At 51.7% G+C, this 23,066-nt stretch overlaps 4 protein-coding genes across 4 annotated transcripts; 2 read left to right on the forward strand and 2 right to left on the reverse strand.

Moving 5' to 3' along the window:
- Positions 1-10,857: 10,857 nt before the first annotated feature.
- B0T15DRAFT_401169 (kinase-like domain-containing protein) lies at positions 10,858-11,970 on the reverse strand (the record flags this gene model as incomplete). The annotated part of the gene is made up of 3 exons (XM_062865093.1): positions 10,858-11,125; positions 11,188-11,863; positions 11,934-11,970. 3 exons carry the CDS (start codon positions 11,968-11,970, stop codon positions 10,858-10,860), a joined length of 981 nt encoding a protein of 326 aa, XP_062719392.1.
- A 501-nt stretch (positions 11,971-12,471) lies between these two features.
- On the forward strand, positions 12,472-14,049 carry B0T15DRAFT_280650 (uncharacterized protein). The gene is made up of 3 exons (XM_062863573.1): positions 12,472-12,605; positions 12,665-12,948; positions 13,003-14,049. Exons 2-3 carry the CDS (start codon positions 12,672-12,674, stop codon positions 13,908-13,910), a joined length of 1,185 nt encoding a protein of 394 aa, XP_062719393.1. The 5' UTR covers positions 12,472-12,605; positions 12,665-12,671; the 3' UTR covers positions 13,911-14,049.
- Positions 14,050-17,031: 2,982 nt separating this feature from the next.
- On the reverse strand, positions 17,032-18,342 carry B0T15DRAFT_513768 (uncharacterized protein; the record flags this gene model as incomplete). Its single annotated transcript, XM_062868066.1, has 5 exons — positions 17,032-17,460; positions 17,539-17,717; positions 17,837-17,892; positions 17,953-18,017; positions 18,085-18,342. 5 exons carry the CDS (start codon positions 18,340-18,342, stop codon positions 17,032-17,034), a joined length of 987 nt encoding a protein of 328 aa, XP_062719394.1.
- A 3,459-nt stretch (positions 18,343-21,801) lies between these two features.
- B0T15DRAFT_540774 (Glyoxalase/Bleomycin resistance protein/Dihydroxybiphenyl dioxygenase) lies at positions 21,802-22,531 on the forward strand. The gene has a single exon (XM_062869806.1). The coding sequence runs from the start codon at positions 21,934-21,936 to the stop codon at positions 22,348-22,350; it is 417 nt and encodes a 138-aa protein (XP_062719395.1). The 5' UTR covers positions 21,802-21,933; the 3' UTR covers positions 22,351-22,531.
- Positions 22,532-23,066: the final 535 nt, after the last annotated feature.

Below are 23,066 nucleotides of genomic sequence, written 5' to 3' on the forward strand. Positions count from 1 at the left end.
CGGTCGATGAATGGCATGCCAGCTCCGCATGCGAGATTTTCGAGTGCTAAAAGATCCTACGCCCGCTGGCTGTCATTGGCGGATCGCCATCCCGATGCTCTGACTTGAAACAACCTGGAAGCGAGGGGTTTGCATATTGCCAGAAGGCCCGGATAGCTTATGATGAAGGAAGAATTGAGGACAGCATTAGCGTCTTCACTGTTGAGAGCGTTTCGACCACTCCCTATCCCCCTGCAGTGAAAACGTCCAGTTCGGTTACGTACCAGGCAGATGATACAGAGGAATGACAACAAGAGGGTTGCAACTTCTCGCAGACTTTTCGCTAGCAGGTATGGAGAGTACCTTATGTACAATACAAATTATACAATACGTGAAATACAGTACATACCTGACCTACCGTTGCTGTGCTTTGTACGGAATATGCTGTCCTGTCCTAGCAATAGACGGTAATAGACCCCTGAGTGCCAAGCGTCACCTCCGCAAGCTCGACGACATGGCGATGAAACGAAACGAACAAAAGCGACGCTGACAACTGGGGTTTAAAACAGTCTCTAGTGTACAGACTGAGAAGGATTCGAGTCTCGTGTTTCTTTGTAACCAGGCTGATCACTTACTTACCACGTGAAGAGTACGAGTTACCCCAGATACCATTGAAGGGAGCTCACCTGGCATCCTATCATGTGAACGTGGGGATGTTGGGGGAGGTCAGGGAGACACAAGATGCAGGGCCCGCGTAGCCGGTCTTGTATAACCCAACCCTATAACCACATGAGCAACACCAACAACCTTCTGACTAGGGACGACCACGAAGTGAAGCAGACACGACCAATATCATAGCAACAGTGGCGTGGTCTTGCCTGGCCAAGGAGCAAAGCAGCCCTTGCATCACCGTTAGGACCTACACTGCCGTTGAGTTCCTGACGAGGAAGGCTCTGAACCGTCGGTCTAGCCAGCTTGGGTGCTTAGGGAGTCGAGGTGAACAAGTCCTAAAATGCAACAGAGCATTGGCGATATTTGGAGAATCTAGAGCTCAGGCTGCCAAGCCATGGCACATTCCGTCGAAACATCGCAACCAAACATTTGCAACGGCCCGATGTTTCAAGTGACTGTGCTCCTCGGACTTCCGTCACGTTTCTTCGGAACACTGGTGGCTAGTATCGGAGAGATTCGCCATTTGAGCCATGTGATGATGGAGACCACACCGGATGCACAGTCACTCCAGCGCAACAAGACTCCCAGTAGTGTACCGCTCGTGCCAACATATCGTACCCTTTCGATGCAGCTTCCCCTGGCTCGTGCATCGCGGCACGGCGAGATGGTTGTAATCACCGTCCGCCTAAGAGGCCAGCACAGACTGAGACCGCCACACCGCCCATTCCCATCGGCAACCCCTCACCAGCGCCAATACCCCACCCTTGCGACGGAGGAGCGACCCGGAAGAAATGCGGGAGGCCACTGAGGCACGCGTCCCCGCATCCTTTCCGAATCCGGCCTTGAGCCGACCCAGGGTTGTGTTGGGATCGAAGTCGGCGTGGCCAGTTCCGCGGCGAAAGCCGTGATTGGGCCGCTCCATGTCTTGGATGAAAACTTGATATGTCGGCCAATTGTGTTGCATACATGGGGCTGCGCTGGGAATGCGTGTGGCACTGGAACATTCTTCTCGGCAGTGTGGTTGTCATGAGAGACCAAACTGGCTCAGCTAGGTCTCTGCGAGCACATGTCGTAGCTTGTAAGGTTTGGGTCGTGCATAAGCCTCGGTTCGGTGTCGGCAGTTGATGTGCCAGCATGACCAATCTTGAAATCTCGGAAGAGGGCGCAGCTTTGAACTTGGGATTCTTGGCAGTGGCTGACAGGCCCCATCGGCTACGACGACTTTGCCCACCAGCCACACTTTCCCCTGCCGCCGCGGCGCGGAGAGGCGGAGAGCTGGTCGTCCACGAGGCCACATACTAGCATTATATAAGCGCTTGGCACATTATTAGCTAGACACCCATGATTGGTTTGATGTATCATTTAGAGAGATCTATGCATTTCCAATATACACCTCCTCCAGCATATTACACGTTAGCGTGGTACTTGCCCCACCCGACTAACCAGAGCTGGCAAAACCCCTGCAGGAGTCAAGAGAGAGTCAAGATACCACCATACACATACAATTTTCTACTGCATACAGAGTACCTAGTACATAATTCTCCCTCCTTCATTTGCAATGACCTGTCTGAGCCGTCGGGGCATTGAGTGAGCTAGTTGCCGTAAGAATTCTATGGGCACTGTATCCCAAGCCTCCTGAATAGCCCGGCGAAGCGGAGCCCGGGTTAACCGCTGAATATCATAGTTTTCCTCGATCCAATTCTTCATCCAGAACCATACATTTTCTATAGGGCTAAGGTCTGGGCTCCGTGCGGGCCATACAATGTAGTCAATCCCAAGTGCTGTCAGTAATGCCTTGGTTACGCGAGCTGCGTGGGGTGCTGCGTTATCCTGTTGGAACCACATGTCTTCAAACTCTATATAAAATGTATGGACCAAAGGGATGATGAACCGTTGATACTTCTCTGCAGTGATACCACCGTACTCCTTCTCCCAGAAGAAGCTAGGTCCTTTGCGACAGCCGGCGAATGAGCCCCAAAACATCCACCCGTGTGGCTTAGTTCGTATGAGTGCCCAGGTCTCTGGATCTTCCGTGTCGTGAATTGTGATCCATTGCTTCCACATTGGATTGTTGGTCGCCCACGTTTCATCGGAGAAGAGGACATTCTCCCAGTCTTCTTGGTACGGGCGTAATGAAAGCTGTTCGTATGCGAAGGCGAGGCGATCGGCTTTGTGTTTATCGGTAAGCTGAATGCGACGGGGTCGAATCGTCCGTTTGTATCCAAGGGCTTCGAGTGCCGTTGAGATAGCTCGCTCTCCGAAGAGCTCGAAACCTGGAATATAGTACCGCAAATCAGCCCAAGGAAGCTTGCGGTTCAGCGGATCGGACCGTAGGAACTCGATCAGTTCGTTCTTTTGCGGGGACTTGACGACAGGCCGGGGCCCAACCCTTCCTTTTTTCCTTGGGGTCAAAGGACCCTGCAGGGCAAGCTGCACTTGCCGTTGTGTTGTGCCCGTAGCCTTCGCAATAGTGGAATAGTCCCAGCCGGCATGCTTGTGTAAGGTTCGAATTTCAATCTATTAGAGAGAGAGAGAGTTAGTAAGATAGGTAGGTGGGTAGGTAATCTAGTAGGCAAGGTGCCTACCTTCTTATCACGTGATAGGTCCTGGGACCTAGTGGCCTGTTGGAACCAGTGTTTTGTACGGTTGTTGGCCTTATTTGCATGTAGTCGGTAAAAACGCTCTGCGCAGGGCGACTTGTGTAGGTCTTGGTTGTGGTTGATAATAGTGTCGATGTCCATGGTGTTCCTGATGCGCATGTAAGTCGAAGATTATGGATTTTTAGTGGGTCGGCTGAACGGATTTTGAAGGAGGTCACTTTTCTATGGAAAGTACTAGAAAAGTGACTTGTATGCTGATTTTGACGTAACTGTATGCTGAAAATGGGATAGTGGGTGGGGCAAGTACCACGCTAACGTGTAATATGCTGGAGGAGGTGTATTTTATTTCCAATAGGCAATGAAGAATATAGGACCAAACGTAGAAGACTTTTATCTAATTTAGGTTTAGCCTAATAAATCAACTGACTTTTGGTCGACTGTTTTTAGCAACTAGAGCGCTCCGTCTCTAGTGCAAATATTTTGACATTGAACTGGTAAAAAGGAATCATACCAGAGCCTCTATGTGACGAAACCACAGGCAGTCCTACCTCTAAAAGGGTTCGCCGGTTGAAGGTACTGCTGATCGGACTGTAGGTCTCGGTGAAGCCAAAAGGTTCACAACAATGCTAGTCGCAATGTCTGCACAATAGGTAGAGGCTATTGCTTGTATTGCTCACTGGAGGACTCCCAGAGCCCTCCAGAACGAATGACTATATACTTAGCCGATTCTGCTGGCTCGCCGCCGCTCGCCAGCTATCGTAATCTACCCTCGATCGCCTTGGGTAGACGGCTACCCAAGTCTATCATGATCGCTTCCGCTCGCTGGCGACCCTGAGCTACCCGGGTCGTCTTCATGCGGCCGCCTGCAGCTTCCACCCCTGCTGATTGGCTGTGTCTGCTTCTGCTGCGCCCCACCGAGTCTTGCTATATGGTTAGTTCGTGACACTCTACCCTTCCTACCCAGCTCGTTATACAGGCGTAAGTTCGACATTAGGTATTCGATAGAGCCTCCGCTAGAGTAACTAGAGGTGCCTATTAAGCCTGTTAATTTCAATCAATCAATCTTCCTATGTACTAGGGCGCTAACTAGCAACTATATAAGATGTATTACAAAACTTACCCTACTACCATAGTAGAATAAGGGTAAGTGTGATGGTGGAACGCACCGACTATGATGATGATATCATTTGTATGTATAATGATTCATCATACCAAGTGATGATTCATTATGCATGTTCCATTACATCATACATGCAAGCTTAAACCTACTCACATCCTGTATTTAAAGCCTACCTTGCAGTCTCGAGAATTTCTTTCCTCTTGCAAGTTCAATATTCTTGCAATGCAGTCAGTTTACCATTAGAGGCTTGACTCTAGCCTTGAACGATGGCCCTCGTGACAGTAAGCTTCCTAAATAAGCACTATTACTAGTTTTAAACTAACCAATATAATACTAACTATTGTATCGGCCTTAGATTTGAAATCTACTTTAGCTTAAGTGGTAAAGACTACTAAAGACAATATTTCTAAGCATCGTCGCTAATATATTATCGATTTAGGCCCTATACCTCTATCGACTTTTCAAGAAGTCTTGCTAATTATTAACAAAGAGCTACTACCTAGGTATTATTTGCTAGATAATGACCTGGTGTGACGAAACTAAGTAGTCTTGCCTTTAAAAGAGTTCGCTAGTCGAAGGTAGTCTGGTCGAGCTGTAAGTCTCAGCGAAGCCAAAATGTGACGAAATCATAGGCAGTCCTACCTCTGAAAGAGTTCGCTGGTCGAAGGTACTGTTGGTCAGACTGTAGGTCTCAGTGAAGCCAAAGGGTTCATAATAATGCAAGTCGTAATGTCTACACAGTAGGTAAAACTTATACTAGCGGTCTCGAGCTTTTAGTGCCCAAACTTGATATCTATAACGTGGTTGATAAGCGAATGTCAGACAAGCGAATATCATATGAAAATATACCCTCTCAAGTAAATTTACATTAATTCCACCAAAATAACTTAAAACCAAAGGAACTACTCAGAATTGTCTTCATCAGACATTTCCACAATTACCTGACAGGTACGTGCATTGTGGCCAGGTTTGCCGCAGGTGCCATAGCGCTGCGTACGCGTCTCGACCCTTGGCCTCCGACTACTACCCGCCCGTGTTTCCTCCTTTATTTATACCTCAACCTCTCTCTAACCCTCTAGATCCTATGTACCCTATATAGAAAGCGATTCTCCTTGCTAGAGCTATTGTCTTTTAGTCCTCCGAAGCTTGCTTAGTATCTTATTTGCTGCTTGGAGACTTTAGTTCTCTGCTCCTAATAATACTAATTGATATATAACCTTGGATGTCTCTTTCGCAAAGATATCAACCGCTCTTAAAATCTCAGTCAGAGAGCTATTTTGATGCTAGGTAATTCGATTCTTAACAAGGGTGGACTATATAGAGGCTTTAGTTAGGTTATTTAAGGTCTTAGAAACCTAGGTATAAGCACTACTAGGCCGCAAGTTCGAGGGTGTTGGCGTCTTTAGACGGATGTCAAGCTAGGATATTACCTTCTCGGGATTAAGAGGAATGAGTCTAGCACCTTTAAAACCCTCTTCAATGTTTTTGGGAGTTAGGGCGGCCTAGAAAGTAGCATAGAATGCAAGAAAGAAGTCCTCCTTAGTGATATAAGTTATGTTTGCCTATATTATACTCTCGATCTACTTGCTATATACCGTTTTAAGCGGGCTAAAATACCTAATATTAAGCGGCTAAAGGATATAAGACAAGTAGGGAGGTATATAGAGTATAATAATATTATTCTCTTTATATTAGAGCTCGAAGTTAGTCGAGTGGTGGCTATCATAGCCATCAAGGATAAGAAGGCGATAAACTCCAACTATTTAAGCTTTGGTATGCTTGTTAAAGTGCTGAATCTATTCTAAGCCTCTCTCGTTGGTTGTCCAACCGTTTTTAGATATTGCAATGACCTAGTCTTTCGGTAATAGGCTATTCTTGTACTAGGAGGAGAGGTGATAGTTACCCTTGATGATAACAAATGGCGGGATCGCCTAGCCAGCTACATTAACACTATGGATTGCCGTTGCCTACTCCCGATTACTAGGCTGCTTTAAATTTGCCCTGCTATGCCGTTCAGAGCTTATAGCAACTATTACGGTTAAGATAATACCTATTAGAAACCTAGTCTCGTCAAAGTTATAGATATCTACCTCCTAGATGCTATACTTCATGATCGTGTTCTATACAAGTGTAAACCAGCCGCGAATGATTTCTAGATCTTTATACTAGGCCTTCTAATAGTCGTATTTCTAATTAAAATATATAGTAAGCTCTAGGTGCCATTTGATAAAGTTATATACCTAATACGTTCCAATATATCTCGTGTTATATTCGGCAAGTAGTCGATTGGCTATATCTTTTATATTAGATAAGCAGGGAGGAAATCCTTTGGAATCTAGGTCGAGGATATATTAAACAATAACCGATTCTTCCAAATTGGTTAACTTCCGCGAATTAGCTAGAATATCGCATCGTGATTATATACCGCGTCGCTAGCAGCTTAGCTTCTTATAATCTATATTGTAGATCTTATCAGCCGCTCGAGCGCTTAACTTCAAATTATTTTGCATTGCCAGAAGAGCTAGTTGCATCTGAGCCTCGTCGCTTTTGTGACCTATGTTGCATTGTAAATATCACGAGGGCTGTCGTTCAAGGCTAGGGTCAAGCCTCTAGTGGTAAACTGACTGCATTGCAAGAATATTGAACTTGCAGGAGGAAAGAAATCCTCGAGACTGCAAGGTAGGCTTTAAATATAGGATGTGAGTAGGTCTAAGCTTGCATGTATGATGTAATGGAATATGTATAATGAATCATCACTTGGTATGATGAATCATTATATATACAAATGATATCATCATCATGGTCGGTGCGTTCCACCGTCACAGTAAAGGAAGATGGGAAGAAAGATATAAGACATGTTAGGGTGAATTCATGTGACATTCGCTTATCTATAACATTCGCTTATCAACCACGTTACCGGACTTATTAAACTTAAGGTTTTCGAGTATATAGACTACCTCTTTGCTAGTATTATAATCTGCTTTTCTACTATGGATGACTAGGTTTATTTATTACTATATAAGCTTGGTTTCAATTATAATAAGCTCTATATTATATACTAAAAGAACATCTAAATAAAACAATAGCTCTTCCATATAACTCAAGAAAAACGCTACGTAGAATTCTAAACGAAAGTTAATAACTTAGTAATATATACTTTACTATTAGCGGATTATCTATTAACTAATGAATTACTAGGAACCTATTAGTCGCAATATCCCTTGTCCGAAATAGCCTCCTTATAAGGTACGATGGCCTATAATTATAGAGCTCAAAGTTTCTCCTAGCTCCAATAACAAGGAGATATCGGCAGACTTAGAGGAGAGCCTAGCTAGTGCTGACGAAGCCTTCGTCGTATATAATAGTACCGCCGAGGAAGGGTCAGAGGAGTTTGTTCCTGATGATGACGATAAGGGCAGTGACGGTGGGGAGAGTGATGATTCTAGGGGTGGGGATAGAGACGAGACCTCTGATAGTAAGGAGAGTTATATCGATGACGAGGAGGACCCGGAGATGATGGATCCCGACTAATTAACCTGATGATGGACCACTTTACCACAGCTGCGGCTTAATTTCACGATGAGAGTTGCGTGGACAATCTGGGGGGGCGATGGGCATACGCGCAAGCTTCGCTCGCTCCCCTGGACAGCTGAAGCAGGGCGCCCTAAGGCTGGCGCACTTCAGCCACCCATAACGAGCGTGCGAGAGCGGGCCGCCGAGTTGCTTCTTTCCCGGGCCATCCGCATTAGATGGACTGGCATAGTGGCAACTGTTAGAATGCCGGACGCCAGAAACAACCCGAGACCACGCGCCACGGCCCGTGTCGACAACCCGTCAAGCTACTCATAGCATAGTACCTAGAGTCACAGTTTTGACTGGTTGGGTCTCCCAGACATAGACTCGACATTCGCCGTATATCGGACGGCGGTGGCGAGTACGCCGTCGAGGCCGGAAGTGCGTGGTGACGGTGCAAAGCGAAAGCGGGCTGGGGACCGCACTAGCACGACCGCGCCGGAAAGGTAATGCCAACGGCGGTATACTTCGGGCTACGTCCTTCCTCGTCGCCTACCGATTCGCTACCTGTCGACGCAATGAAGTTGCAGGACCCTGCGTTTTTGACACAGGCCGCCGCCGCTGCGCTTTTGCTGGCGACAGACTACGCTTCACACCTACAGGCGGCGCGCAACCGGATGAAGGGAAATTAGGGAATAGAATGACCTCAGTCTTCAGCGGGGAGGGCGCGGTTACAAGCGCAAGCGCCCGTCCTCGCCACGGCTGCCGCCGGAAGGACGAGGCGGGCGCTTAACGTCGCATCAGACTTCGGCCCCTGAAATTTCCCCAGATCGTTCCCTCGAGATACTATTGGCCGGCTAGCCGCATGAATGCGCTATGCTATTATGGGTAAAGTCCGTTACTCGTTATTGGCGCGCCTTCTCGGAGGAAACCGTTTTTAGCGCGACAGGCGAGATCTCGATCTGGACCCTGGAGATCTCGGACCCTTGTTGCAGCGGCTTCCTGAAGATCCGATTGCAAGCTCCCGCGCCCGTGAGCGACACCCTCCAGACAAGAGACGCCGCGACTACAGTCCCTGGCGGGATCCCGTATGCTTTTCCCAATATGAGGCCGAAGATGGATTGGGGGCCGGCAAATTCCGGAACGATCTAGCCCTCTTCAGGGACCGCATCGCATGGTTTTCCACCCCTCGTCCCAAAGGAAATGACATGCAGAACGGTTAGGTGGAAAAGATACAAATAGGACAGAATTGTCAACGTCAATACCACACGACGAAAGATCTTGGTCCGCCCGGAAGCTCTCAATCTTTTGTTTGTCGCCTTCTCCGACCCGTCGGAGATCCGACATGATTGACTGCCAGTGACGTCGATTCAACGGTCGGCCGCCATTGCCAAGCTTTGGGGGCCGACTCGCGGCACTGAGGCGGCGGGATGGCGATGCCGCGAAGCGAGAGGCACGACAAGCAAACATGGGCTCTGCTTCCAATGGAGAATCGCGTCGATGCGCTCCAGTTTCCAACAGCCCTCTGAATAGACTGAAAATCGGAGGCCTGCAAGGGGCGTCCGAGTCTCAGGATCTAAGGATACTGAGTCCGAAGTTGTGGTTGCGTTACCCAGAATGGCCGACTTCTTGCGATCCATCAGCCACGCTCCGACAGCTCTAGCTCGACGCCGGATGATAATGTCACCATCATCCGAAGTCTTGGGGTGGCGTGCGTCATCTTGGGCGGCCGCCGCCGTACGCCGCGCTGCTGCTTCATGGTAACCCAATTTCATGCTCAAAACAACCTCCCTAGGAACACACTTGGGAGGGAATGGGACAAAGACAACATGGGATTGACTTTGCCGCCGGAAATATTCGTCACCACCCCAGGGCATGTGCGGATTGTAACCAACGCCTCAGCGGTCGCCGGCTTAGCCACACGAATCCGGTGGCAAACATTGACTTCTTCGATGCCGCAGTTTCCGTTCCGCATGTGCCGGACCGCAGCCGTACGTAGGAAAACGCAATACCTCGTCATGTCGTCGACGTATGTTGGCTGAGCATGGCGAGATAAGGCACGCCTCTGAGATGCATCCATGCACACCTCGTATGTTGCATACTACTAGCCTAGGTGACTCAGTTGAAGCAGTCGAATGTGTGTTCTGGCAGCAAAGTAGGAGTGGATTGGAGGTACGACGTCAGACATGTTGACGGATGAGAGGGGACGAGCTGGATAATGCCTACCTAAGTGGTTAACCGTTATTATGTATAGCATGCAATGATGGAGGCACTGTAGGTCTTCACCTCGTTTGATGCCATCACGGCATCTTTAAAATAAAATAGGCTACGTAAAGACTATTGCGGCCCTCAGGAGTCCTTCCCCCATTGTAAAGGGGACAGAGAGCAAGTCACTCACGGACCATCGTTTTCCATTGCATTCCCTCGTCTGTGCGAGACTCTCCTCTCCACTACTCCATACATTGGTGAAGCTTGCCAGTGAATGAGGTGACAAGCTTGGCCCACTCTGTATCGCATACCGCGTGGGATGCCAGTAACGCCCAAAGACGCGACAGTTAAACAACTTCATGAACATCCCCCTATGAACCCGCCATGCAACCCCACAAGCTCAGCTGGGCTTCCTTTGCCAGTGCACACCATTCTCCTTCCCCTTTGTGCCCCTTCCAAAGCCTTCACGCTCTGCACATCATGGCCACCAATAACAAATTATGCTGGATCCCCCTCCCACTGCTAAACATCGCCGGTAAATGCCAGCCACATGCAGCTAGTAAACCCCCAATGGGCGACAAGTATCCTGAATGCGAACACTAGTGGATGCTTCAGGTTGAGTAGTAGTTGAAGTGACGCCGCGACACTCGCTCGTCCGGCTGATTCCCTCTAAAGTCTGTTCTCCAAGGGTGGCAGCATGCGCTGTCGGCCCTTTGGATGGACCGTCTTCATCGTCTTCATAGGGACCATGGGGAGCTCCCTTCCCTAGTGGTAGCTACCGCCATACGGGCCCCCCCGTAAGCGTTCACGGCCCTCATAGCTCTCGAAGTAAGGGTGGTTGCAGGCCTGCTTAGCAGAGATACGGCCGGCGGGGTCGTAGACGAGCATCATTTCGAGAAGATCCAAGCCCGCCTCATCCAGGTTCGGGATCAGAGGCACCGAGGGGTCACGCACCCACTTAGGAAAGGAAGCCTTGAAGTCGGGGTAGCTGGTCACACCGGGCCAGATGTCCTCGGTCGGGGTCCCGAGCAAGCTGTAGAGTTGAGCGTTAACCTAATGCCTGACATGTGTCTTCTGGCAGGGAAGAAAACGTACCGGAAGATCTTGAATATCTCGTCAATCTCGGAGTCACCTGGGAAGAGCGGTTTGCGGGTGCACATTTCGGCAAAGATGCAGCCGACGGACCACATGTCCACTCCGGTGGAGTATTGACGACCACCAAGTAGAATCTCGGGTGCGCGGTACCAGAGCGTAACCACTTCATGGGTGTAGGTGCGGAGAGGGACGCCGAAGGCGCGAGCCAAGCCGAAATCGGCCAGCTTCAGGTTTCCTTCGCGGTCGATGAGCAGGTTCTGCGGCTTGAGATCGCGGTGCAGCACCCGGTGGCTGTGGCAGTACCGAACGCCCTCGCACAACTGACTCATGAACTTTCGGATAATAGCATCGCCAAGTCCCAGGGTCTGTACGCGAGGACCGGTGCCTTCAGGAAGCGCCTTGCCCCTTCCGCCGTCGCTGACAGGCAGCGCCTCCATGTACTTCTTGAGGTCGCAATCGAGGAACTCGAAGACAAGGTAAAGTTTGTGGCCGTCGGCGTGGACGATGTTGTAGAGTTTCACGATATTCGGATCGCGCATTTCCTTGAGCAGCGATATCTCGCGGATGGCGGTCGAAGGAACACCTTCGTCCTCAGCCTCGAGCCGAATCTTCTTGAGCGCCACGATCCGACCGCCATTGTTCAGGTCGCGAGCCTTGTAGACGACGCCATATGTGCCTAACAAACCGTCTGTGTCAGCTTCCTTGACGCCGACAGCAACAGTGCCGACGGAACGCTGACAACACACCCTCCCCGATCTTTTCGAGTTTCTGGTAATTCTCCATGGCCATGATTCGAGCGCCGGCAGATCAATTCGGCTCGGTCTGTCAATGCAGCCTCGAAACGGGGCTTCTTGGGTAGGTTTTGGCGGAGGCGCTACACGCGTGACGTGGTTGTGGTTGGATGCGGAAACGAGGGGCAACGCTACGCCGGGAACCAAACAAAACGAGTCAAGGAGACGCCGATGGAGAATGGGGTCGAAGAACCGAAAATCGACAGGAGAGCAGGAAAAGACTGGTCAGTTGCGCCTGGCCATGGAAAGGATTTTGCTGTCTGTAATGTCAAAGGTTGTTGTAAAAGGTAAAGTCGCCACAAGTCACCTGCAGGTGAGCGGCTAGTTGCACTTTGAGATTCGATGCAGGTGCCGGATTTTGAGGTCGTCAACAAACTTTGAGGGGGTAATTGGAGGTTAATGGGTGACGCGCCGAACGCGTCGCTGCGGGTCTAGGCTGCCCCGCCAACCCGCGCCCACCATCAGCGCCACTTTTTCCGAATCAGGCTCTTTCAGTTTCACCCGCCAGGGACGCTTCAGCCCCGCAGTCTCAACCCTCAGGAGAGTGAATGACAAGCAAGCACACATCCGAACTCATACCATACTGTACTGCACGTCTTATTTCAGCCAAAACATAGGGTATATAAAGTGAGTGATTGCTTCCAGCTGTTCTTTTCATGTGAATATCGGGGTTGACGAAGGGTTAGGGTAAAGATGACAGTGGACATCAAGCACCTCGATGCACATGAGCAGCCTTCAGACGAGCTCAGGGCCAAGTGGAAAACATTCTCAAAGGCGGAACCAAAGGATTTGCTGAACAGCTCCGACATCGATGATCTAGAAGATCCAGAAAGCGCAACCGAGTTCTCCCTTGCAGGCAGCATTCCCATCGACACCCTAAACACTTCGTTCAGGCATATCTGCCCCAATAATGGCGCTGAGTTCAAGGCAACGAAGGATGCCCCAATATACTACCACCCTCTCCTCCCAGGTAAGTCCCGTACTATAAACACCACCGCCACCACACAGCTAACGATGGGCCCAGGCCTCCTTGTCGTCCCTTCCCTCGTCCCTCCCTCGGTTCAAAAGGCCCTCCTCAGACATCTGATCCACCGTGACCTGAGCCAACCGCACCACCAAACCAACCTACATCTGCACTTCAACCTCCCCTACCCCACCAGCGAAGACCCCTCCTTCTTCTCTTACCCGCCCTCATCCGCAGTGACCTTCGCCCCAAAGGACCCGTCTGTGCACAAGCCGCTGAGCATCAAGCAGGTCCTGGAGCGCAAGCTGCACTGGGTGACGCTGGGCGGGCAGTACGACTGGACGAACCGGGTGTACCCGGAGGACGGCGGCCCCGCCATGCCCGCCTTCCCGGCCGACGTCGCCAGGTTCTTGGAGACTCTGTTTCCCGAGACCAAGGCGCAGGCGGCGATTGTCAACTTTTACACGCCGGGGGACACCATGATGATGCACCGCGATGTGTCGGAGGAGACGGATAAGGGCCTGGTCAGCCTGAGTCTCGGGTGTGAGGCGTTTTTCATGATTGCGCCGAATGAGGGCGATGTGGATGCGGATGCCGCTGGTCTAGAGGAGCGAAGGGAGCACAGACCAGATGCTGAGAGTGGCGAGAAGGAGAAGGAGGAGAAGAAGAAGGAGGGGGAGAAGAAGGAGGGGGAGAAGAAGGAGGAGAAGGATGAGGAGAAGAAGGAGAAGAAGGAGAAGAAGGAGGAGAAGAAGAAGGAGTTCCTGCTGCTGAGGCTGAGGTCAGGAGATGCGATTTACATGACGAAGGAGTCCAGGGTCGCGTGGCATGGGGTGCCGAAGGTGCTGAAAGGGACGTGCCCTGAGTATCTGGAGGATTGGCCGGCTGAAGATGGGAAGTACGAGGATTGGAGAGGGTGGATGCGGAGTAAGCGTATCAACCTCAATGTGAGGCAAATGAGAGACTGAGCTGGGTACGATCAACCCAGAGGTTGCGTGGCACCTCAGTTTTGGAAAGCATGGCGGCCGCCCACTCACACATACAGGGTTTAGAGGCTGCGAACGGCGGGCAAGCTACGCCAGGAGTTCTTCCGCAGAGCCTTACAGAATAGAGCAGCTCAGCATCTGGTCCATATACCGAGGCACCGGCAGCCCACCCTTTCACTCCTTCACTGGCCGGGTCTTGGTACGTCTGGCACGCATTCCGCTCAGCCTGGAAGGATAGATACGGAGGAAACAGGTTGTTCATGCTTGATCGCAGTTCTTGCGGGGATTGCGCCATTTGCAGGGTTAAGGGTCGGTCTTCGCCCGGTCAAACAGTTAAGGGCTTAGGGTACCTCTTGGAAGGAAGGGACAGGATGAATCCAACCAGCCATCAGTTCAGGTTTCCTTTACCCATGATCAGCAGGAAGAGAAATAGCAAACTGCCAACAACGCGGGTCGCCCATCTTGCTCAACGCTCGCCCTAGCCGGGGACATCCTGGCAGCATGAGCAAGACAACAGAATGAGCCGAGGAGGGAACTGGGTACAAACATACCAATCTCGCTCGCTCCAGTGCCCGCCTACGGACAACAACGGAGCCAGAGTCGGCGGCCTGGAGAGCCGCATTTGTCGTGGGTTCCGACGCCATCCGGCCTGTATAGATCTTTTGGCCCATCTACTGGTATATAACACTCAGGAGTGTCCGTCTTTCTAACCTCGTCGTCGCTCTCATTACCTTACCCTTATCCCGCGTTGTCCTCTTTATTCTTACTCGCTGCGCCTTTACTATTTACTAGTATGGGATGACGAGCCAGATGGGAGTGGTGAGTGGGACGCCTGCTGTCCAGGAGACTGAACCTTGGAAGAAAGAAAAGCGATGCCGACCGTTGGGTTGCCGAGAGGTAGGGAACCCTCTGACAACACAACACCAACCACCAGCAGAAGAGCCTAGGCTCCTCCACTCCCTCATACTCAATCAACATATGACCTTGCTTGTTCCAAAAAAACCAGATGTAGCAGATCTTCTCGCTAGGAAGGCTAAATCTATCCAAGACCACTCCGAGACGAGGCATCGCCCCTACGGCTACTGCCCCAAGCCATAGGAAGGCACCGATGCACCGGGTGCGGCATCCCTTACCGGCAAAATCTTTGGCCCTATTCGCCATACTGTCCAAGGCGTCGCGGACGCCGATCCGGAGACGACGCGGCGTGACACCATAACCAAAAACTAGGGAGTCGATTGCTCAGCTCTCTGACTTCCCGTCCAACCCTCTCCCCGCCGGCCCCGACGGGCAACGATTCCCCAAACTTCGGGGGTGACCGCGAAGGGCAAACCCCCCAGACTCCTTCGGCTGCCCACGCCAACGGTATACCTTCCAAGCATCTGTCAACATGTCTACTGCGTCGCCGAGCGCTACGGGCTGGAGGAGCTCAAGAAGCTGGCGCTGCAGAAGCAAGGATTGCACTCCGGCATCGACATCGGCGCGATCCTCCGCAGCGCGCAATACTGTTACGCCAACGCTGCCCCGAATCGGACAGCCGCCTGCGCGCCCATTACCCGACCTGGGATGAAGACAGGACTTCCCCGGTGTCTCCGCCAAAGAATTCCGTACGACTTGTGTGTGGGGACGGTTCTCACTGGTCGATACAGCCGGTTTGCGGTTGATCGAGGTGAACTTCAGAATGGTTGGGAAGGAGGACTCCTCCTCCCTGTCGGGCTGGGCGGCGTGCTGAGCGGGCTCCTTGACGTTGCCTGTCAGCGCTTCTTTCTCAGCGCGTGCATGAACAACTTGGGGAGCCGGCTGAGGCTCTTTCTCCTTCCCCTTTCCCTTGCCAGCATTGGGAGCCACTGCAGACTGGTTCGCGGCCGTGAACTACGGCGCAACTACGGCAGGCTCCTCCGACGGGAAGGTTGAAGAATGGACAGTAATATATAATAGTCAACCCAATTGGCCGCCACGAGGGGCTCGGGTTGACTGCCTCCGCATGAGAACCACCATCCCCTCCACGTTTCTTCTTCACGAATCAAGCTGGAGACGCCGCCTGCCAAAATCCTGCTGACGACCTCTCGGCGCCGTGGACGAACCATAACCGCCTTCGCGGCCTGGTTGCTTCGCCGTCGAGGACGAACAGAACCGCCACGAGAACTCAGCCTGCGACTCTACGTCTAGACCACCGGGCATGCCGCCCATGTCAATGCCAAACATTTGTGAGAGAATATCATGGTGCGTCGCGTCGCGGGCTCGAGACGGAGCAGCGGCGGGTAAGACCTTGAGATTAGATGGCATTTTCGCTTCGCTACCTAGGTGAGCTTGCCTTCCCGACTCGAACACATTCATCTGGCATGAGAGGTCAGAGCCCACAGACAAGCCTGAGCCATTAGAAAATCACGGCCTAGTCTTCTTATGAACTTATGAAGAATGTGTAAACTGAGATAGTTTGCCGATTACGAATTTACGAGAGTGATGATCAGGAATTGTCCAAGTAATAGTGTCGACGCGCGACTATGGTCTACTTGTGGTATGTTGATCCTTATTCCTCCGCGCCTTCAGCGAACCAGTGGCTTCTTTTTGATGTGTGATAAAGTGTGGATCAAGCCCCTTTTAACTGGGAACCTCTTGCTATTCGAACTTTAGCACGAATTGTGCTGAATCAAGGCGCAAATGTGGCTGTGCTTGTTGCGGTGGGATATTTGATGGGACGACTCGGAACGTCGTCTGTCTTGACAATAATAAATAACCGTCTTAGTTGCTAGAGACATAACAGAAGCTTCCTGTGGTTGGTTGGCTCAACACCGCCGCCTACTCCAAGATGGCGTCACTTATACGTGAGTGCTGCGCTGTGCTATTAGGGTTTCTGCTGAGGGGCTGCCTTGCAGGTCCTAAAGCTTTTCTCGGCAGAAGAGGGAAAGGAAGCCGAAATGGGAATCGGTGATTAGAGAGAAGCGAGCCCGCAACCCTAATGAAAGGTGCCATCATATATACTCCGCATTTTCCACATCGAAGGCGTTGATTCGGTAGTAGTCATTTCCGTCACAATTGCCATGGTATCATTGCATTACTCAATCTCCAGTCCTTGCCCAACTCATTACATGAAAGGCGCAGCTCCTTACACCATCATTATCGCCATCAGGGCAGCAACACCAACCACCAAGCACCCTGACACAGACAATCCGGCGGCAGCCTGGGTGAACGGGCCACCAGCTAGCGTAGTTGACGGACTCGACTCCGCCCCTGTAGAGCTCGACGAAGTCGAGGTAGTCTCGGCTGTTTCCGTCGGCGTGCTGGAGGTTGAGTCGGTAGAGGTAGGGAACAGCGCATTACCACCATCGTCATCCTCTGTCGTCGTCGTCCTCGTCGTGCTCTGTCGAGTGGCGGCGAAGGGAGGAGAGGACGTGCTACGCGTCGTCGTGGTGTCGTCGTCTGTTACTGTGGTACCTCCGGAACCACCACCCCCTGAACCGCCACCCGAGCCACCACTGCCTGAGCAGGTCCGCCCGTTACGGCAGCAGGCGTTCGCTGTGCAGTAGTATCCGTCCTGAGGTAGGGGTAAAGCTTGTCAGATACTGTCGATTATCCAGGGAGCGAAGCGGAAAGGGGTGTCCTTCAAACTTACTCTGCACCACCCGCCATCTCCATCACCACAGCACACGCCGTCAGACGGGATGCAGTAGTTGGAGTCGCAGGTTACGTTCCCAGCGCCACATCCACTGCTGCCTCCTCCCCCTCCTCCTCCACCGCTGCCACCACCCCCTGAACCGCCACCGCTGCCGGTTCGGGCGCACGTGTCACGATCTGTGCAGTAGTCTAACCAGAAATGTCAGTCATATGGCCGGGTTCCTTAGGTATGTCGCGCAGAGCGATGGAGCCCTGATCACGGTTAAAGGGGTATAAACAACAGGGGCGGAACATACAGCCTGCCTCACAGTATCCGCCATCCGGGCAGCATACGGAGCCTCGGGGCATGCAGCTGGAGAGATCGTGTCAGCAGGTCACGTTTCCGGTAGTTCGGTACCGTTGGTCCGCTTACCCGGTGTTGCAGAGCTCCTTGCCGGCAGGACAATCGTCAGCGATGCCCGAGCATGTTTCGCCTTCCTTTTTGAGGGGTCAGATTCCTATTACAGATTCTTCTGCGACAATGCGGTCGGGAAATAATGCGCACCGGACAGCACCCGCTCCCGACCATGCAGTAGTAGCCTGAGTCGCAATAAGACTCCCGTCCGAGGCTGGCGCAGCACACGCCCCCGCTAGGCATGCACCCATCGCCACAGATCGCCTTACCCGGGCCGCAGGACGACTGGCGCATGAGCAGCCGGTTGGGGTTGGCTGACACCTCGTGGACTGGGATCTCGTCGAAGGGCAGCTGCGGCAGCGCGACACCTGCGAGCAGGCTCCGGGCTGCGATTTCCGCGAAGCGCATTTTAGCTGCTTTAGACCCAATAGGGCTCCAGCTTGGTCGACTCGATTTGCTGCCTTTGGTTTTAGGGGGTAGGGTCTCGTCTCAACGGTCTGTAGTCGTTTGAGCGCCCAGCAACAGGATCGGGATCAAACCAAAATCAAGAAGGAACCGAAGCAACGAAGGGTTCACCGCCAGCGCCTCATTCTTATCCCTCGCGCAAAGGATCATCCTGAGCTACCGCTGTTCTCCGTAGCTTCTTCAGCTTACTACCACACCACGCGCTATCGCGCTTGGCACATGCAGCCCGACCTCCCCCAGTGACAGCCTAATGCCTTGGGTGACATGGGTTGATCAGCTGGGACGGCGATCTACCAATAGCTGGTTAGACACGCCCGAAGCCAGCACGGATACTTATTGAGCCGGGTTGGACAACTCATGGACGGCTATTAACAACAGCCTTGGGCGCTCCGCTCTAAGAGAACCGATGTGGCACTTTGTACTCCTCCGTATTACGCATGCACCTAGCAGTGAAAAGCTGAGTGTGTTGAACGGTGATACATGATTAAGCGTTCGCTGCAAGATGTGGCGGAAACAGATCCTTCTCCCTTGTCGGGTGGGAGAAGTGGTGAGAGACGTGGGCTGTGTTGACGGGATGAAATTGAGCCGCGCTCCTCTGTGAAACCCCTGGGCTGATTTTGAGTTTTTGGGGGGACCCTTGCTGGTCTGAGCTTGGCATGCCAGCTCGCTGGGATTGCTGTATTTTCGCTGCGGGGATGTGGGTCAGCCTGGTCTTGGCATCGGCCCGGGGCCCCTTCGGCTTGTCGGTGACGAGTTGCAGGCACAGCTGTTGGACCACTGCTACTCGTCCGATACTATAGTCACATTAACGTTTTTTGGACGATGATTGGAGCTGTAGGGGCACCTAAACTAAGATCTGCTCGTGGATGCCGGGATATAGACTACACTATATAAGTTACAGTGTATTATTACGTCTACTGTGTAACCACTTCGATATGCGCCTTCTGACTAAAGGACTTACTGTATAAGTGCATTAAGTAAGCCGAGATGCCACGGGCCATTACAGAACGTAGTAAATTCAATCGTTTGGGATTAGCTGTTCACTCGCTACGTATCAAACTTTCTATCCTTTTTTCCTAGGGTTCCGTAACCATATGCTTCTAGCCTGGTTATGTAGCCGGTGCTTGATGAACTGACAGTCTGACGCCTCGTCCATTGACCAGGGTTTGAGCCTCGTGTGTGTCGTGACATTAACCAAAACCCCAAAGTTACGAAAAACTCAGGAAAATGTATACAAAAGGTACTTAGTGCTCTACCTTTGCTATGGTCGCGCTGACGGGGCAAGTCTGACGTATAAAACGCGCCCCATAGTGCGGATATCATTATCACCCCCCGGAAGACAGGCGGGTGCGCTGTGCCTCCTTCAATCTGTAGAACAGGCACAGGACCCGTGGACGGACATCACAAACACCAGATACAACCTATCGGCAGCATGTGGCAGACAGCAGGGGCGGTAAAACTGAGAACGGTGTATAGAGAAACCAGGCGGTCAATTTTGTTCATGAAGTCCCCTTTCTGAACCCCATCACCACCGACCCAAAAAAGACGAGTAGAAATCTTCCCGTCTACATTCCTGGTTGGACTCTCGGGCAGCTCTGTGTCCTATCCCAACTCCAAGGTCTCCAAAGGGCTTGTAAGCGCGCAGGGTCACATACCACTGCCACGGTTGTATCTTTATCCTCCCTCTTTCCCACGGCCAAGTGTAGGTGTAATGGGGACCCGTCACGCCCCCTTGTCCCACAGGAAATAACCACCTCGGAGGTTTGCCGCATGCTCAGGGCAGAAGTGGAAGGGGGAATGCCAAGCGACCCCAGACACGCTTATCGGTTCCAGTGGCCTTGTTTTCTTATCAACACAGCCAGTCTGGCACTGCCCAAGCTTGAGTTGCGAAGTTGCCTGGGGTTCTTGATTCTTGATCTCGTCGCATTTCGTGACCACCAGGCCACTTGCAGTCCCTGGCAGGTGTTGGGGCATCCCTGCACGGCACAGAGGTGAATTTCCAGTACGCACATCGTGGGAGAAGCTTGGTCAGTGGCTGACTCTCTTGGCGATGCTGAAGATAGGTGCTGTCGGAGTAATCTATTTGGAATACCAAAGGAGAGCGCTGAGGTGAGCCAGTCAGCAGGTGTAAGCGCTGCCTGATCGGTGCTGTTGAGCTTGCTCGGGGTTACGGTGCTGGTGGATGAGAGGTCCGTTGTGAGCGGATGCTCGACCCTTATATAGAGAACGGTTAAGCCAGGTATCCAACCGTGTAATCTAAGAGCCACGACCTGGAGGATGTAAGTTCAGAGGGACCTATGTGCTGGTGACCGTGACAGGGGTCAACTGAACGAGCATTAACATCAGACAAGGCCGTTAACACAGAACCTTCTGTTTAATGCTCGGAATGTCTCCACGTGTGCCATGTATTGACCGGCTCGGTCTGGTTCTAAGCAGAGACTCAATATGTTGCATTGGCCCATTGGGTAGGCACATGGTATTATGCTCCAGTTTACGGAGGCTGTCGACTCCCCGTTTGACTTGACTGCTGACTGATGTTGTCCTTCGGAGTTGTGCTTTTGGGTTAGTGAGATGCCGGGCTATGATGGCGGTCGCATGAATCCGCCTTTGTTCACTAATCATCTCATTAGCGTTAATAAGGACAGGTTATCTATTCAGCCTTGTAGATTCACACGGTAGACTGTGCTATCCCACGAGATACAGGGTAGCCATGAATAAGGGAAGTACTAGTATTGCCTCCAAACTTTCCCGGCTCCTGGGTTGTGAGCCTTGTGACTTTGTGCTTTCTCCGTTCGTCATACAGCTCTCCCGCGTCACTCACAGCGAGCAAAAGGCGGCAATGATACCAACACTAGCAACAATATTTCGGTCCTCCTAGCTACGCCTCGCTCAGACTGCCAAACGCGGTCTTCAAGATTCGAACAATGACATTCTTCTCTTGCCTCACCTTGATGCTGCTGGAACAATACAGTTTGCCCAAGCTTATACCACATAATCCACCCCTAAGGTACAAGACGTAGTGGTACACACACAAACTGAGCTTGGTCTTGCCAATAGCCAAACTATCAAACCCAAAATTCCGCGGGAATGGTGTGATGGAGCCTGGAGCTCCGAAACTGGATACCTATCGATGTCCAAACATGTCTGTTATTCGCATTGTTGAACGGTATCATAGATAAATGGATGGTTATGGGCAGAAGTGATCTTGGATCACGAGCACAGCCGGAACCTGAAATAGAAACATAGACAGTAGGTAGGTTTCCAGGTGGCCTGCAAGCCATGTATGCGCTGTATGATGTCTTTGTGTGGATCCCATCAGGTTCTCTTGCAATTGGTGCAATTAGTTAGAGGAGAAGCTAGGTTTGCCGCGGGGTTCAGCTCTTGGCTTACTCATGTCCTCAACTCTCAGCTATGCTTTGGAATATACCGTTGGTTGGTTATTAGCTATTAGCCAACGGGCGTTCGTTTGCCTGGTCACCGAAACATCGAACAAAGAACTTTCACACCATCTGTTACCAACTCAGCAACTAAGAGATGGCTCAAGCAAATCCTCTCGGCCACATCTCCATTGGCGTCCGCGACTACGATGTCTCCAAGGCCTTCTACACGGCCGTGCTCGCTCCCCTCGGCATGAAGTTAGTCTACGACAGCGAAGTGTCGTCACCAGGAACAGGGAAGGTTCGCACCCTAGGATACGGCATCGATCCAGAGCACGAGCTGCTCAACATATTCGAATTCGGCGAGGAAGCGGCACCGCCGGGGCCGGGGTTTCACCTGGCCTTCAACGCGCCAACCAGGGACGCCGTGGTCGAGTTCCATGCTCAAGCGATGGCGTCCGGCGGCATGGATAACGGGCTGCCGGGGGTGAGGAAACATTACGGTGGAAGCTACTTTGCAGCGTTCGTGGTGGATTCAGATGGCTGGAGGCTGGAGGCTGTTTGTAAGACTTAGAGATGACGAGTGCAGTGGTACACATTGAAAGGATGAGGGCGGGGAGGTAATCATACCTACCATAGACAGCGGATGAGAATTCAAACCTCGAGGGCAACATGTCCCCACCCTTCCTACAAACTGCGGCAGCGTGTAAGGTATCCATTCTTATTGGTAACACAGAAGGCAGACTTGGAATAGCATCACTGTCTGCCACCTGTTTCAACGGTCTTGCATTGTCATGCAAGTAGGACGTGTGCGCGAATTCGATTAGACTCGACACTAAGAAAGTCAGTACGTCCAGGCACGATGATCATCGGCAGATTTAAAGCAGTTCTTGAATGTTTAGGTAGCTTAGCTAGTAGTACATGGCCATTCTTAGCTGGGCTGTCGCAAGTAGCCCCCTGCTCCATGGCCGACTCGTGGTTGTCTTCACCATTTTCGCGACTGCGTTTTACACCCCCAAAAGGATCCTCTAGAAGTCCTCTGCATACTCTCGCAAGTCCTTCACGCTGATGATAACATCGTGGTTATCTAATCCTAGATACTCGAGGAAGAGTTGTCTGAACCCCAGTACTAAGGCACCCTTAGTGATATGATACGAGGGCGAAGTTGTCGTGCCGTCCCGTTGATCGGGATCTCTTCCCGCAAATTCGGTTGCTGTTGAAGCGCAACAGCAGCCTGGCTTCTGGTGATCATTCGTGTTACATGCGGGAAGTCCTCTTCCCATCTCTGGG

Source organism: Chaetomium strumarium (genome assembly GCF_033439665.1).
Source record: "Chaetomium strumarium strain CBS 333.67 chromosome Unknown B0T15scaffold_6, whole genome shotgun sequence".
Lineage (NCBI taxonomy): Eukaryota > Fungi > Ascomycota > Sordariomycetes > Sordariales > Chaetomiaceae > Chaetomium > Chaetomium strumarium.

What these genes read in the sequence shown, in the direction of transcription:
- B0T15DRAFT_280650 (XM_062863573.1), top strand. Translation starts at nt 12,672, where the DNA reads ATGACAGTGGACATCAAGCACCTCGATGCACATGAGCAGCCTTCAGAC. An exon ending in CTACCACCCTCTCCTCCCAG is followed by an intron (nt 12,949 to 13,002) that starts GTAAGTCCCGTA and finishes CGATGGGCCCAG; the next exon opens with GCCTCCTTGTCGTCCCTTCC.
- B0T15DRAFT_540774 (XM_062869806.1), top strand. Translation starts at nt 21,934, where the DNA reads ATGGCTCAAGCAAATCCTCTCGGCCACATCTCCATTGGCGTCCGCGAC.